Raw genomic sequence first — 16,430 nt, forward strand, 5'->3', positions numbered from 1 at the left:
ATATTGACTGAACCACACACTACATTTGAGGAGTGATAACTAACAATACGCCTTACCAACATGTCATTTTGAGTAGCTGCCTGAAAGCCACCACTGGGAGGATTCTGCAGCCTGCATTATACAGGAAGCTAAATATAATTATCCTTTCTGACCTTAATATCTGAAAATCTACAAAAGCCAATGCAACATGCAGACAATGCCAAACTTGATTCTCTTCCCCCATTTATCTGCATTGACTACAATGGCCTTCCATTTTTTCCATACTGCTTTACATGTGGCTGCTTCTATGAACTGATCCATAAGGTCACTGTACCCTTCTCCTTCAAAACTTGAGTATCACCTCACTACTGTATCATGATTCTGAAAAGAAATTAGTCAACTAAACATTGGATTGAGGCCAGCTGAGGTTAGCCAGTATTTATAAACGTGAATATGCATATATATCTATCCAATCCAAACCAACAACCAAACCTATGTTAAAAGAACATTTAAGGTTGCAGAATAAAACACAAAAAAGGTAAGAAATTGCCTGAGTTAAGGTTGCCTGAGCAACCTTATGTTAGCCCTCTTGTGTGTATGCATTTTGATACACTCATTAGCTTCATGATCGCATATTATTTTTTCCAGAGGAACCTTCCCTCCTTCAGTTCACGGAACAAATGATGCTCAGTTAATGAACAGCTGTTTCATATTTTATTTTTCCTTCATTATTCAATCTGTGGCCCTAGGCCTTATTTACTGTAACACTATTCAAATCATGTTCTATGGGCAGAATTATTCATTTTATCATGGGCCTCTATGACATTCGTTATTACAGTATCTGAGGAATTCACTAACATTAATGAGATTATTGTCACAACATCCCTGTGAGATAAGCAGGTATCATTTACCCCATTTTCCAGATGGGAAATCAAGGCAGAGAGATTGAGGTCAAATTATGCACTGAACTTTGAATGCACAATTTAAGATACCTAGGACTTGATTTTTCAGAGGACATGACATTTTACAGCACTTTATATGGCCAAAGCACAATAACCATTGCTATCAGATGCAAGTGAGAACATGCAGCACTTCTGCAAATCAAACCCAAAAGCATATTAAGTCAAGCACCAACAAAATGAGGAACACCTAATTCAATTAGTGAGCAACTATGAAAAATATGGCTTAAGTGACATGCCCAGCAGCACATAGGAACTCTGTAGGGGTATGTCTACACTACCCCCCTAGTTCGAACTAGGGGGATAATGTAGTCATACGGAGTTGCAAATGAAGCCCGGGATTTGAATTTCCCGGGCTTCATTTGCATAAAACCGACTGGCGCCATTTTTAAATGCCAGCTAGGTCGGACCCCGTGCCGCACGGCTACACGCGGCACGGGGTCCGACCTAGCCGGCATTTAAAAATGGCGCCGGCCGGCTTTATGCAAATGAAGCCCGGGAAATTCAAATCCCGGACTTCATTTGCAACTCCGTATGACTACATTACCCCCCCTAGTTCGAACTAGGGGGGTAGTGTAGACATACCCTAGGAGAAGAAGGGATTTAATCCTATTCTCCAAGGCAGCATTCAGCTGATACAATCCAGGCAAGTATCTCTTCTCTTCCCACAATCTCCTGCATCATTCACTCCCGGCTTCCAACATTTGCAGCAAATTAAGCTGGGGTCCTATGGACAACAACCTCCACTACACCCCACAACCCTGATTCACTACCAAAGCAGGCCAATCAGAAATGTAGGTTTTGGCCTCGAAAGCAAAAGCAGAAAAATGTCAGGGGGCCTGTATTGAAGCTTTTGTATGTAAAAGTTTTACCTCGACACCTAGTGGTTTTTAATCACATAAGTCTACAATGTATTTCATTTTCCAGTTGACTCCAAACTGTCATGCTGAAGTTAAAAAGCCCCCAATAGTTCTCCATGCATCAGAAACCATTTCCAAGATGGAGGGATACAGGAAACCAGTGTAACTGCCCTCACCAACACACTGGCTTCCTCTCTACTTGGAATTCAAACACTGGTAGCCACAGGGCAAACCCCAAGGATAGACAAGGAAACCTGTAATTTGTTCCAGTGAAGCTCACCTTTTGAAGAAACCAAGCCAAATACATCAGTATGAACTGTGCCTTTCCTTGCTTACTCTTGAGGTCTGTACTAGTAACAGCTCTACTTGTTGTTGGCCACTAATAGTTAAAAGCAGAGCTAAGCCCACCTATATGCCTCAGTCAGTGCCTATTCAGGATATATACATCCCTCTAAACAGAGCACAGAAAACAAGGACGTGTCGGCCACAAAAAGAATGCTGCATCTCTTTCTACAATAATGAAACAATTACTGGCTTACATGCACTGAACAAACCAAGCGGTGCCAGCATGTTTGCCCACGATCACAAGGAGGAAACGTGTTGCAAAAAAAACCCTGTTTACTGAAGCAGCAAAGGATCACATGACCTTCATTTTGGTCTTTCGGAGAACAATAGAAGCAGTGTGGCTTTGAGGCGGGCTATAAAAATCTAGCTAATTTGGTTTTGGTCCCCCTCCCCCTCCATCCATAGAGGAGAGGCCTCAATCTGACACTTTCCCATTTAACACTCAATTAGATGCAACACACGGAGAGCGAAGCATCATCTACAGCAGCATTAGTCTGAAGGGGAAAATATATGATACTCCAAGAGCAGGAACCAGCCTAGGGACAGTCATTTAGTGGCTAGAACACAGCAGAGGGCATTATGACAGCTGAGCTCCACTCCTGTCTCTGTCAGTGGCTCCATCTTTCAAACAGAGCAAGTCACTCAGGGCCTTGTTTTCAGAAGCACCAAGCTCTTAAAACTCCAATTAAAGTCAGCACCTAAATTAATCAGGCCCTCAACTCCCACATTTGTAACATGACCATAATATGGCACCATCCGACTTTTTTAAAGCACTCTTGAGATCTGTGAACGGAAAGTTATTTTTATTTCCTTTCTCTTATTAAAGTCATGCTCATCAAGCTGTCCCACTTTGCGCTACAGTTCTACTTTGCAACAGCCAATGATCAGAACCATTAAACGAAACCCTAAAAATGATTTGATCATTGGGAACAGGATTAGGAAAGGAATAGGAAGTGCCTTTAAAAAGAATCAAATGCATGGGAGCCAGCTGGAAAACAGATGTTGAGCCAGAGGTTGGCATACCCATGGCAAACAAAGGGTCTTCCATCTGAAACATCACAGCTCTTGACATGCTTGCTGTGAAGGCATCTCTCTCATAAGCTGCTGCGGAGCTTTTTCAGTGTAGGCGGGCTCTACCTGTAGAGCCCTGACTGGCTGGGGACTGGCAGAGACTCAACTAGCCTCTTCACCTTCACACAGCCTTGGCTGGCTCGCTAGAGAAATTGGCAGGAAATCTCATCACTACTTCCTGCTATCAAGGTCTCCTCCACTCAGAGCAGGGGATGCCATTCAGGAAGGAATAAGTGAGCAGCAGAAGGGAGGATGTGTTCCACTATAGGCTGAGAGTCTGACCTCAGAGCTGGGAAACAGAACATGGGAGTAGACTGAGCACATGGTCCTTCTGAGTCTGCAGAACACATAAGTAGGGCTGTACCAAATTCACGGCTATGAAAAACGCATCATAAACCATGAAATCACATCTCCCCTCCCCATGAAATGGTCTTCTGTGTGCTTTTACCTTATACTATACAGATTTCATGAGGGACCCTGACCCAAAAGGCAGTTGCAGAGAGGGGGTTGCAAGGTTACTTGAGGAGGTGAGGGCATGGTCACCCTTACTTCTGTGCTGTGTTCAGAGCTGAGCAGCGGGAGAACAGTGACTGTTACTGGGTGCCCATCTCCGAAGGCAATTCCTTGCCAGCAGCAGTGCAGAAGTAAAGGTGGTAAAACAATACCATGCTGGACCTTACTTCTGTGCTGCTGCCTTCAGAGCTGGGTGGCTGGAGAGAGGCAGCGGCTGACTGAAGGCCCAGCTCTGCAGGTAGTAACGCAGCTCTGCAGGTAGTAACGCAGACAAAAGCGTGACAAAACGATGCCATGCCTTACTTCTGTGGTGCTGCTGACAGAGACTTTGCCTTCCAAGCTGGTCTCCTAGCCAGAAGCCACCACTCTCCAGCTGCCCAGCACTGAAAGCAATGCTGCTGCCAGCAGCAGTGCAGAAGTAGGATTAGCAGTACCACAACCCTACAATAACCTTGCAACTCACCCACAACTCCTTTTTTGGTCAAGACCCCTACAATTACAACTCCATGGAATGTCAGATTTAAATCCCTGAAATCATTAAATTTACTATTTTAAAAATCCTGTGACCCTGAAATTGATCTAAATGGATGGTGAAAGAGCCCTAAACATAGAAATCAGCTGCTTCCCAATGGGAAGAAAGTACCCTGGGATTAAACTCACTAAAACCAGGCATGAGGATGCTGGAGCGCAGGCTTCCATCCTGGCTACACAAGCGAGTACCTACACACTGACCATCCTTCTCCCACTATCTGTTTTTTTCAATGACAACAGGCTTCTGCCCACGTTTTTAGGGGTAATGGGAAAGATGGAAATGGGAAAGATGAAATTGCTAAGATTCCTGAGTGAATTCCTGCCTTCACACAATTACAAAGTTTGGAATGACCTTGCAGGGACTGGAGCTCCCATCACACAGCATAGAATCATAGAATCATAGAATAATAGGACTGGAAGGGACCTCGAGAGGTCATCGAGTCCAGCCCCCCGCCCTCAAGGCAGGATCAAGCTCCGTCTACACCATCCCTGACAGATGTCTATCTAACCTGTTCTTTAATATCTCCAGAGAGGGAGATTCCACCACCTCCCTTGGCAATTTATTCCAATATTTGACCACCCTGACAGTTAGGAATTTTTTCCTAATGTCCAATCTAAACCTCCCCTGCTGCACTTTAAGCCCATTACTCCTTGTCCTGTCCTCAGAAACCAAGAGGAACAAATTTTCGCCTTCCTCCTTGTGACACCCTTTTAGATATTTGAAAACCGCTATCATGTCCCCCCTTAATCTTCTTTTTTCCAAACTAAACAAGCCCAGTTCATGAAGCCTGGCTTCATAGGTCATGTTCTCTAAACCTTTAATCATTCTTGTCGCTCTTCTCTGTACCCTTTCCAATTTCTCCACATCTTTCTTGAAATGTGGCGCCCAGAACTGGACACAGTACTCCAGCTGAGGCCTAACTAGTGCAGAATAGAGCGGCAGAATGACTTCACGAGTTTTGCTTACAACACACCTGTTGATACAACCTAGAATCATATTTGCTTTTTTTGCAACAGCATCACACTGTTGACTCATATTCAACTTGTGGTCCACTATGACCCCTAGATCCCTTTCCGCCATGCTCCTTCCTAGACAGTCGCTTCCCATCTTGTATGTATGGAACTGATTGTTCCTTCCTAAGTGGAGCACTTTGCATTTCTCTTTATTAAACCTCATCCTGTTTACCTCTGACCATTTCTCTAACTTGCTAAGGTCATTTTGAATTATGTCCCTATCCTCCAAAGAAGTCGCAACCCCACCCAGTTTGGTATCATCTGCAAACTTAATAAGAGTACTCTCTATCCCAATATCTACATCATTGATGAAGATATTGAATAGTACGGGTCCCAAAACAGACCCTTGCGGAACTCCACTTGTTATCCCTTTCCAGCAGGATTTAGAACCGTTAACAACAACTCTCTGACTACGGTTATCCAGCCAATTATGCACCCACCTTATCGTGGCCCTATCTAAGTTATATTTGCCTAGTTTATCAATAAGAATATCATGCGAGACCGTATCAAATGCCTTACTAAAGTCTAGGTATATGACATCCACCGCTTCTCCCTTATCCACAAGGCTCGTTATCTTTTCAAAGAAAGCTATCAGATTAGTTTGGCATGACTTGTTCTTCACAAACCCATGCTGGCTATTCCCTATCACTTTATTACTTTCCAAGTGTTTGCATACGATTTCCTTAATTACCTGCTCCATTATCTTCCCTGGGACAGACGTTAAACTGACCGGTCTATAATTTCCTGGGTTGTTCTTATTCCCCTTTTTATAGATGGGCACAATATTTGCCCTTTTCCAGTCTTCTGGAATCTCCCCTGTCTGCCATGATTTTTCAAAGATCATAGCTAAAGGCTCAGATACCTCCTCTGTCAGCTCCTTGAGTATCCTGGGATGCATTTCATCAGGACCTGGTGACTTGCTGACATCTAACTTTCCTAAGTGATTTTTAACTTGTTCTTTGTGTATCCTATCTTCTAAACTTACCCGCTCTCTGCTTGTATTCACTACGTTAGGCACACCTCCAGACTTCTCGGTGAAGACCGAAACAAAGAAGTCATTGAGCATCTCCACCATTTCCAAGTTCCCTGTTACTGCTTCTCCCTCCTCGCTAAGCAGTGGGCCTACCCTGTCCTTGGTCTTCCTCTTGCTTTTATGTATTTATAAAAGGTCTTCTTGTTTCCCTTTATGCCTGTAGCTAGTTTGATCTCATTTTGTGCCTTTGCCTTTCTAATCTTGCCCCTGCATTCCCGTGTTGCTTGCCTATATTCATCCTTTGTTAGTTGTCCTAGTTTCCATTTTTTATATGACTCCTTTTTTATTTTGAGATCATGCAAGATCTCCTTGTTAAGCCAAGCTGGTCTTTTGCCATATTTTCTATCTTTCCTACACAGCGGAATTGTTTGCTTTTGGGCCCTTAACAACGTCCCTTTGAAATACTTCCAACTCTCCTCAGTTGTTTTTCCCTTCAGTCTTGCTTCCCATGGGACCTTACCTACAAGTTCTCTACAAGTATGAGCATGAGAGCTCATATGGCATTTCAGGAGGGAGAACTGCAGTTTACCCACAGCATCCCCTTTTTTCTCTGGAGAACAAGAGGAGGAAGATGAGAAGATCAAATGACTTGCAGGAAAAACCATATGCCTCGCGTTATATTTGGGATGCTCTATAACAGTGTGTCTAGACTACATCCCTCGCTCGACACTTCGAAATTGCAAATGAAGCCGGATTTGAATTTCCCGTGCTTCATTGCATAATCGCATCATGGCACTCAAGGTTTACAGGATCTTTTGAAAAAGGCTTCTATTTTCAAAAGAACTGTGTCTAGACTGCGGTTTTACTTTCAAAATAGCGCTTTTTTGAAAGAGCGCCATGATGTGATTATGCAAATGTAGCTTGGGAAATTCAAATCCCGGCTTCATTTGCGATTTCGAAGTGTCTAGATGTACTCTTTAAGACTATTCTGAGAATCAAGCTTATAGGAGGAGAAGGACAGATTTTGCCTCACACCCCATTCTATAATAGAAGGCAGTAGCTCACGGACAATAAGAAAAGTCAATTCTTTTTCAAGTTTTGTGGACTCTTGTGCCCATCACAGAGAGTTTTTAAAATAAGATTCAATTATTAGTCTTATATGAGTTATTCCTCTGTTATTACTGGATATTTAGGGTCACTCATTTTCCACTTTATTTCTGCCTGAATCAGATTGTGGGTCAGATTCTCAGGAATACACCAGTGTAGCTCTGGCTTCAGGGGAATTCCCATGAAGTGCACCAGCTGAGCATTTGGCTCTGAGTGTTTATCAGGGGGAGATGAAGGGAGGTGAGCATCTTTTAAATCAGTGGGTGGTGACAGAGCCATTTTAACACGCTTTGCAGCAGGCTGACTAATCTTTTCTTCCAAGCCTGCTCTTTGTAAAGCCAAGAGAAAAGCAAAAGCACATGGAAGCAAGACCAGGCTTAGATGCAGGACGAGATCACGTGCTCTGGGACAAGCCTGGAAAGCCTTGAAAAGAGAGGAAGCAGAGATGTGCCTGCAGGGCTCCAGAATCAAGGCTGGGGAATCCTGCAAAAGGAACTCATTTGCACCCATTGTGGTCCAGTCTACATTGTTAAGATGTGGTTCCCCTGAGACATATGGGATGCTCTGCTGCTGACACACGTGGTTTTGTTCACATAGTCCAGCAATGCATGTTTGAGTCCCCCATGCATGAAAATAAGACTATGAGCTGGATTCTCAATTATATTAAGCCTCTTTAAACTATGCTGGCTATGAAAAAGGGACTCGAAGTGGGTGTAATGGGTAATTTACTCTCACTAACTTCCCTTTTGTCAGGGGGTGGGCCCCGGTTCTAGAGCAGACTCGCCCTGGGTAGGGGGAAAATAGGGCCCCCGGCCTAGTTCCAAAGTTCAATGCCCCTTGCTCAGGGGAAATACGGCCCCCTGGCCTAGTCCCAAAGTTCTCAGCCCTCTCCAAGGGCAGGGACAGCCTTCTGGCCTAGTTCCTGGGTTAGCTCCTCTCAAAGTCTGGGAGGCTGATTTGTGGTGGGGTGGGCTGGAGAGGGAGGGGGACCTGGGCCCTCCCACTCCACCGGGTCCCAGCCCCGGGCCCTGATGGCGGTGAAGGTTTTCACTGCCTGGTCGGCGGGGACGCCTGCCGGAACTCGCCGACCTCCCGGAGGCCAATCCTCCGTCCTGGGCTCTTCCCCAGTGAGCAGGATCCTCTGGGGGCTGCTCACTGGGTCAGACCCAATCCAGCGCCCTCCACCCCCTGTGCTGTTGCTGAGGCTGCGGCTGGGGCTACTCCCGGGATGTCTGGGGCTATGGGTGCTGCTCCTGGGGTGGCAGCGGCGGCAGCAGCAGCAGGCATAGCTCCTGGGGCGGCTCAGAAGCTCCTTCCTGAGCTCCTGCCCCTCCGGCTTTTCCCCCTGCCTACCTGCCTGCCCGGGCTTTTATCTCCTGCCTAAGTCTCGAGCATGCCCAGTAGGCGGTGGGGGTGGGGCCCATTCGGCCAGCTGGGCCAGGGGAACTCCTTGGGCTTCAGTGCGGGGCAGCGCCGCCCTGTCATACTTTTGCATTGCCTGTGTAGCATAAAGGGGCCTTCGTGGAAAGAAGAATCTAGCTTATGTTTCTAAATCCTGACACTTTAAAATCCATTGTGCCTTAATTTATATCCCCTTTTCCCCTTCTCTACTCCAAAGTTACTCTTCAAAGGAAAAAAAACGTTCTCCCGCGGAGCAAAGACATTTAGCTGAATGGTGGCCAGCTCTGTGTTGTTCATAAGCCCTAATGTACAGCAGCTTGCTCATTTTTCTGCCAAGCATAGGTTCCAGTAAGCATGTCGGACCATTGCAGTATTCTGCTTAAAAGTATCTCAGAAACAATGAAATTCATTTGTCTTTTAAATGATTGGAAATGCTCAAGAAACATAAGTCATCCTCCTCCCTCCCTTCTTCTCCTCTCCTAGCAATGCATATTATATATTTATATTACCACTAAAATTATGCAATCATAAAGGTAAGCTTTGGCTGCCTTTGAAACATTATGGCACATAAGTTATAGGCTCAAAAACAAAGAAAAATATTGGGGAACATTAGATACATGAGAAGCATAAAATTAAAGATGAGGTCATTTAAAAGGCTGGAAGCCCTCCAATTTTCCTGAAAGACAGACAAATGTAGTAAGGGCACTGGAACACTGTATCCAATTGGGGACTGAAAGCAGATGAGATTTGGACTCAGTATTTGCATTTAAGTTTATTATCATGTTGGTGTTTCAACTCTCAGTCTAATTTGCCTTTTTTCCTTCTTAATTAAAACAGTGCAACTATACAGCCTAAGTTTTTTGTTCTCTCTTTAAACACGTATTGCAAATATTTACACTTGTTTTAAGTTACAATAAATCACTACACTCCAGGGGCTTTGAGTAGGATGTCAGTCTCCCTCAGAGATGAAAAGAACAACAGATGAATAAACAGAAAAAGAAATCTCCCCCACCACAGGGAGGGGCTGTTCCAGTCCGGCTGGAGAAGGCCCTGTCTGCAGGGTGCCTGGGCCTGCTGTGGACAGCCCATGTCCACAGCAGGCCCCACAGTGCTGGCCCCTCTGCCTGCTGTAAGCAGGGAGTTGCTCCAGCCCCTACCAGCTAACCAGAACCAACACGCATCACCCGTTAAGGTTAATACTCTAAGAATAAGACAAGAGACAAAAAGTGGTGACAGACAGATGGAGGGGGCCCAACACAACACTGGTCAGCATGATAGTGCTCACAGCATACCAGTGGCATTGCAGGCCTCATAGAAAAGGAGAGATTTAAAGAAAATGACATGTGTCCCTTTAGAATGCCAGCCAGAACATCAGGTGGTGCACTCCAGAGCCCTCACCGTGTGCTCTGTCTGTCTCCAAGAGCCAGGAAGAGAGGAAGGGGCACCAGACTGTCTGGGTGGCGCAGGCTGTCCCACCCCATCCTTTCTAGGAGTGCAGAGATGTTTTCCCCTTCCCCTGTAGACTCCTCTGCACATTTCCTTTCCCAACTTTGTTTCTCATCCTCTTTTTTCCCTCTGTTTTAATAAACTGATCTTTGTATTTTGGTGGTGGTTTATTGTTGATCATTAACTAAACTTGCTTACTTCCTGGGGCCAGGTAAAAAATGCACTGAAGTCCATGGGAGCCATTTCACTTTGGATCAGACCTTTGACCACTATGCAGGGAGAGAGTGGGAGACACAAAAGATTTGGTATGCTGAATTCCAAACAAATGAGACATACCGACACAGTGAAAGTCTTGTCCTGTGACTGTACACAGGAATGAATTTTTGGTTATTTGCATATTTTAATATGACAATTCAGTCATGGGTTAATTTACTGGAAAAATGAACATTGTGGCACACTTAGAACAAAAAAAAAACCAACAACCCTCTCTCAACTGAGAATGAAACATGTGTGAGATCATTGCTAGTAGAATACTGTCACATCTAAAATGTTATTTCCTTTTATCTTCCACCTCAGTTCATCCTCCCGCCCCATCATGCATAAGCAGCTTTTAAAAGTTCATTTCATGCGAATTGCTCACTGGGGTTATGTCTGCACACGAAATCTGCCCTACACACTGTTATTAGTAGTGCTTCATTCATTGCTTTTCATCACTGGGACACAGAAGCCGCACATTTTGTAAAGGTATGGGGACAATGCCTGTGTCATTCCCACAGTGTCAAATTAAAAATGTTAACAGAGCACAGAAGGCTTTTCTCTGCAGCCATAGAAACTCTTTTCCTTGTACAGCCAAAAGAAGGGGGGGGAAGCTTACTGGTCCTATGCCAGGAAAAGAATATGACATGGAATAATGATCAGAATAATTTTTACATGGGAGAGTTTATTCATTCAATCAAAACTGATGTGTAGGAGCTGCATGGAAAGGAAATGTAATGAGAAGGGCCAGTCTAAATATTCTCACTCTCTTTAAAAATACACCTGATTTGAGGAGAGCTGTTTTAAAATAACTGATAAACTATGGACGATCTGGATAACAGAGACTCAAGTTATTTCTTTTTAAAAGAGAAGGAATAAAGCAGCAGTGCTAAGCAGCTCTGTTTAGTCCCCCAACAGACAATAAATGCAGTTAAGCAGGATTAGCAGAGGAATAAAGTCTCAGAAAGTGGACTTGTGGCCAGGTCTCCCTGGGTGACCTAATACTTAGGTCACTGAATTAGCTGGCAGAAAAGGGGGGCAGAACCCTGCCATTGGTGCCCCAGGCTTGGAACTCTGGCCCACTATATTAGTATAGTCCTTTAGTTTGGGGTGTGGCCCCAAGAGTCCAGACTCCCCACTTAGTTAGGGTTTCTAGGAGGCTTCCCCCTTTGTCCCAAGAGAGTGGGGTTGGGAGCTTACTTGCTCCTACGGCTGGCAAAGTGGTCGGGCTTTGGTTTGTGTCCTGCAGAACCATGCTCCTTTCTCCTTGCTGGTGAGCCCCTCACTGAGTCAGGCTCCTTCCTTTTATCCTCCCTCCAGGCCTGGCATTGGCTACAGGTAAAGCAGGGCAGGGCTAGTGGGGCAGGGCTAGCAGGGCCAAAAGGCTTTGTTTAACCCCTGATTCCAGGTCCTCCTCTCTTCTCTCCCTCACAGGACTTTTTCAAGCAAAATACTTTTCAACTTTAATCTGAAGGGACGTTGTTGAATGCCTATCACACATATCGCTTCTGACTCTCAGATACCTGCAAACCAAATTTACCTTTGCTCACAACTCAATCTGTTTCCTTTTGCTGTCTTGGGCCTGATATTCTACTCCTATCCCACAGTTTTGGGATTCCTCTAAAGTCAAGGTAATAAGTAAACCCCTGCATAAAACCTTTATAATAGAGTAGAAAATCAGGCTCATTTATGGTACTCTTCTGCCTCACCTAGGGTTGCCAGATGATTTAACCAAAAATACCAAACCCCACTTCTCCCTCTTTCCCCCGCCAAAAAAAAAAACACCGGGGAAAAAATTCTGTTGAGGAAAAAAAAGGGGAAGTCCAACATTGTTGAGAAAAAGAAAAGGACCCCAGGACCCCGAGAGTTATTAAGCAAAAACAATTTAAAAATTAAAAAAAAAACAGCATGGCCCCTTTAAGAAATGCTTTTGAGGCTTTTTGGTTCTAATAGGCTGCCAGCGGCCATCCACCATCTTGTCTTCCTGCTCTGGGCCAGACAGCTCCCCTACGGAAACAGGTAAGCATCAGGCATTTTTGCCTCCTGACCAGGAAAAAAATCAGAAAATACCAGACATTTTAGGTGTCCGGTATTTTCTGACTTTTTTACCGGACATGAGGTGAAAATACCAGACTGTCTGGGTCAATACCGGACACCTGGCAACCCTAGCCTCTCCAAAAAATTCAACTTGAAATTCACGTGTCATATTTTGTTTACATTATGCTTAATAATTGATTACAGCAGGTCTGTGTAGTCCTGGGAACAACATTAGTGAATTTACAGTAACAGCTGAGGTAGAACCAGCAGGGGCAGCAAAAAACATAGCGGTTCTGGAATATTTTAAAATCTCCAGGGCCCTGCCAGCAGGGAAGAATCCTATAGATTACAATGGACCATTATACCTTTCTAGGGAAAGATTTAAAATGCTACCACCTGATTCTTACATTAACTTCCTTGTGCTTTCGGAAACCTCCCCACTATAGGTGGGTTTTTTGAGGAGAGGGGGTTGTTTTTTGTTTTGTTTTGTGGGTTTTTTTTTGGGGGGGGTTGTTGTTGTTTGTTTGGGGTTTTTTGATCCATCCTATAACTCTAGTAGAAAATCAACACCCTTATTACAGGATAAAAGGGATTACCCTACAGTGACACCATCAGGAAATAAATGAAATATCTGCTGAAGTACAGTTTAGTCTGAAACTACAAACACTACTATGTCTTAATCATAATTATGCAGCTATGTCAGGGTGTCACTACCAAGTTTGTTCATATTCCCTAATCCTAACTGTGCATTTCCATCACTTAATGAGTTTGGAGAAAAAAATTAATCTTTAACCTTAACTCTGGATTTTTTGGGTTTATAATGATTATTTTGGGGACAGTTGAACCTCTTCTGTAATGTTTTTGTCTGCTTAAATCCAGGGTAGCATTTTTGTCTGTATGTTGCTTAGCATGTGAAAGCTTGTTGTCCAGACACAGTGGTTGGATGTTCAAGTGGTTTTAATGATGCTCCAATGGAGAGTGCTTCTGCTTAGCAATACAGAAGAGGGTTATCAGTGCAGCAGTCAGGCATAATGGACTGTCAGCCTTGCTGATCCACAGCACACAAGATAATGATAACTGCTTTACTGTCTCTTGCGCTTCCTGATCTTCATCATTACACAGCTCTTTGTTTGCAAAATACAGGTGGAAATAGGGAGAAACAGGGAGAGCATTTAAGCAGTTGGAGTACATGTGTAATTTCCAAGCTGCTTTAGTTATTAATAAAGGCTCTTACTTCCTTGACCTAGGAAACCTATTTCATCGTCATCGCACTATGGAAGATTATCATTACACATACGGGAGAGAAGAGTGGAGAAGAATTAATAGGCTACATGTGGACTTAATGCAGGGATGGAAGGTGAAAAGGACTGGAAATAGTGCCAATGTTTATAATTAAATGCAAAGGCTCAAGAGATACAACTGGCAGTGAATTATATGGCTTGCCAGACTCCCTGTGTGATGTTGGGCAAATCTCTCTGCTCCTTGCTCCCTCAGCAGTAAAATGAGGACAGTCGCACTTCCCCACCTCAAAAGGAGTGCGATGAAGATAAAAACGTTCAAAATTGTGATGCCATCAGATACTACAATAATGGCAGGCACACAGGCACCTTGGATGGCATTTTCTCACTTAATCCAACCAACCCAGTCAAAAGTTATTCTCTGATGGCTGCCTGGTGACCCATGTGGGATGAGTTTTGGAAGCCTTGGCCCCATGATGGGCATTACTTCACATTTGTGTTGGAAGTCACACCAGAGACGTTCCGATGGCATGGACACAAAATCGGAACTATTACTCTCTCACTCCCAGGTGGCCACACACAACAGTGGTGAGGCATACCAATGGGGAAAAGTGCTTGCTATCTATTCTGTCAGGCTACGTCTACACTGAGGAGCTATTTCGGGATACCAGAAGTATTCTGAAATAGCTATTCCGTATCTTTAAAGCAGCCCCTTATTTCGAAATAGATTCTGCGTCCACAAGGGCTAAGGGACGTTTCGGAATAGCACTTTATTTCAAAATTACCTCCAAACAAGCTACGCAAATTGCAAAGCTTATTTCGAGGTAAGGGTGCAACCCAAGGTCTAAGTGTCCCCCATTCTGTAAGTGTCCCCTAGAGCATCAGAAGACTTCAACCCAAGGTCTTCCATAAGCCTCAAATTCATTTAAAAACGATAACAAAAAATCTTCCAATTTGCCTGACTTGTGCATTCTGTTCATCTTTCTTTCAAGCTTCTTCATTATAAAATTATTTCCCTTTCAGTCTCATCCATGGTAACTAGGGATGTGAAAAGTTAGCCAGCTACCAATAAGCATCACCTTTAATAGATGATGCTTACTGGTTCCAGTTAACTGGTAACCAATGGGGGCTGGAGCAGCACCCTACCTTTCGCAGACAGGGGGCTGCTCTAGCCCTGCAGGGGGCTCACCGCAGACAGGGGCTGCTCTTGTCCAGAGCAGCTGGGAGTGGGAGCTCCACCTGGCCCCCCACTTAATCGGTTACCTGGTTAAACATTAGGTTAGCCTAATGTTTAACCGGTTAACTGATCAACTGAGATTTTACAGCCCTAATGGTAACCCAGTTTTCTCTTTGAATGGATCAGTTGGATTTCTGCTACTAAAGGTATACTTTGGTGACCAACCAGCCTGGCACACATTTCTTATTTGTCTGTCTCAACCTACTAACCTGCTAACAGGGAGTTGTAAACTGTACAATCCAAAATTGACCACCCCAACTCAACCCACAAATCCACTAATATGCTTACTGATGGGGAAGGGGTATTTAAAATAATAGGAAAAGGTGGCATGCCACCCTTATGAGACTCTTTAAGGACACCATTATTCATGTTATAGGTTTTTCTTCTTACAAGCATATATGTGGGAAAGCGGATATGACTGCTGAAGGAAAGGAGGTGGAGAGTGTGGAAAGGAACATAGACAGCTGAGTGTGGAAGGTCTGAGATGCAGTTCTAAAGTTAGGTGATGTGATGGAAAACGCTCCTCTCCAATTCAGTGGTAACCAATCAGACTGCTCTGATGGTGTGGCGAGTTTCTAGCCTCTCACCCGACCAGGACAGCAGAGCATGAAGTAAAATGTAGTGCCTAGAACTACACCATTAGATTCATGGTACCTATAGCAGTCTGTAGGCATGGGTACAGTGGTATGAAAAAAGTATCTGTTTTGAAAAAAAAACACTTTAATATTTCTAAAATAACTCTTCTGTAAAAGACGTGGCATATGCTGAATACATGATAGGGTAGTGTTGTACGTTATAAAGATTTTATACTTGTTTGGGATGATATACATAACTTGATATTGCCATGAAACTTTTGCCAATAAAACTCATGGCAATAAAAATCTTTTTATACCATGCCCTCAAGTATTCTCTCTCTGTGTCTAATTATATAGACAGAAATAAAAGAATGTGATGAACAGAGGACATCAGTGAGATATTGCCATTTCTAAGTTAGATGTATCAGAGGACATAAACCAGTCAAAATTCAAATAGCAGTAAAGTCAGGGAGGTTTAAAAATGATTATGGCCAATAGATCAGTGATTATCACTCCAAGAGCTGCTGCCTACTACAGCAATTAGCTGCTCTCACAGAGCTACATTAAGGATAACAGACATGTGAGCTGGTATAAAATATTCTTGAGAGAAATGGCTCATGCGACAGTTCCTCTCTATTAAAACAGATAGCCAAGGAGAGCTGCTTCCTTAGACCACTCAGCAAAGACTTCTGCGTTAGGAGCCAAAGATCCTGGATGCGCATACTCTGCCTTACGTGCCTTATATTTGATGCCTTATGTGCACAGCTCACTAATGACCATGTTCTATTATATACGGTCATTTACTCTTATGCATTCACGTTGCTAATATCCCGTAGAGTATTTCGTTGTGCAAGGTGTGACTGAAATATTAACGCAGGATAGTATGAGA

At 43.9% G+C, this 16,430-nt stretch overlaps 1 protein-coding gene across 5 annotated transcripts in view; it reads right to left on the bottom strand.

Moving 5' to 3' along the window:
- TSPAN4 (tetraspanin 4) overlaps positions 1-16,430 on the bottom strand; it is a 708,227-nt gene that overhangs the window by 162,017 nt on the left and 529,780 nt on the right. Inside the window, exon 1 of one of the 5 annotated variants that reach the window (XM_075928233.2) lies at positions 10,152-10,311. The exons of the other annotated variants lie outside the window; for them this stretch is intronic. Within the exon in view, the coding sequence (XP_075784348.1) occupies positions 10,152-10,289 (138 nt within the window). The 5' untranslated portion in view covers positions 10,290-10,311. Of the gene's footprint in view, positions 1-10,151; positions 10,312-16,430 lie in introns of those variants that run through there. 5 annotated transcript variants of the gene reach the window in all.

The sequence above is a fragment of the Pelodiscus sinensis genome, chromosome 5 (genome assembly GCF_052426305.1).
Source record: "Pelodiscus sinensis isolate ZL-2025 chromosome 5, ASM5242630v1, whole genome shotgun sequence".
Classification (NCBI taxonomy): Eukaryota; Metazoa; Chordata; order Testudines; family Trionychidae; genus Pelodiscus; species Pelodiscus sinensis.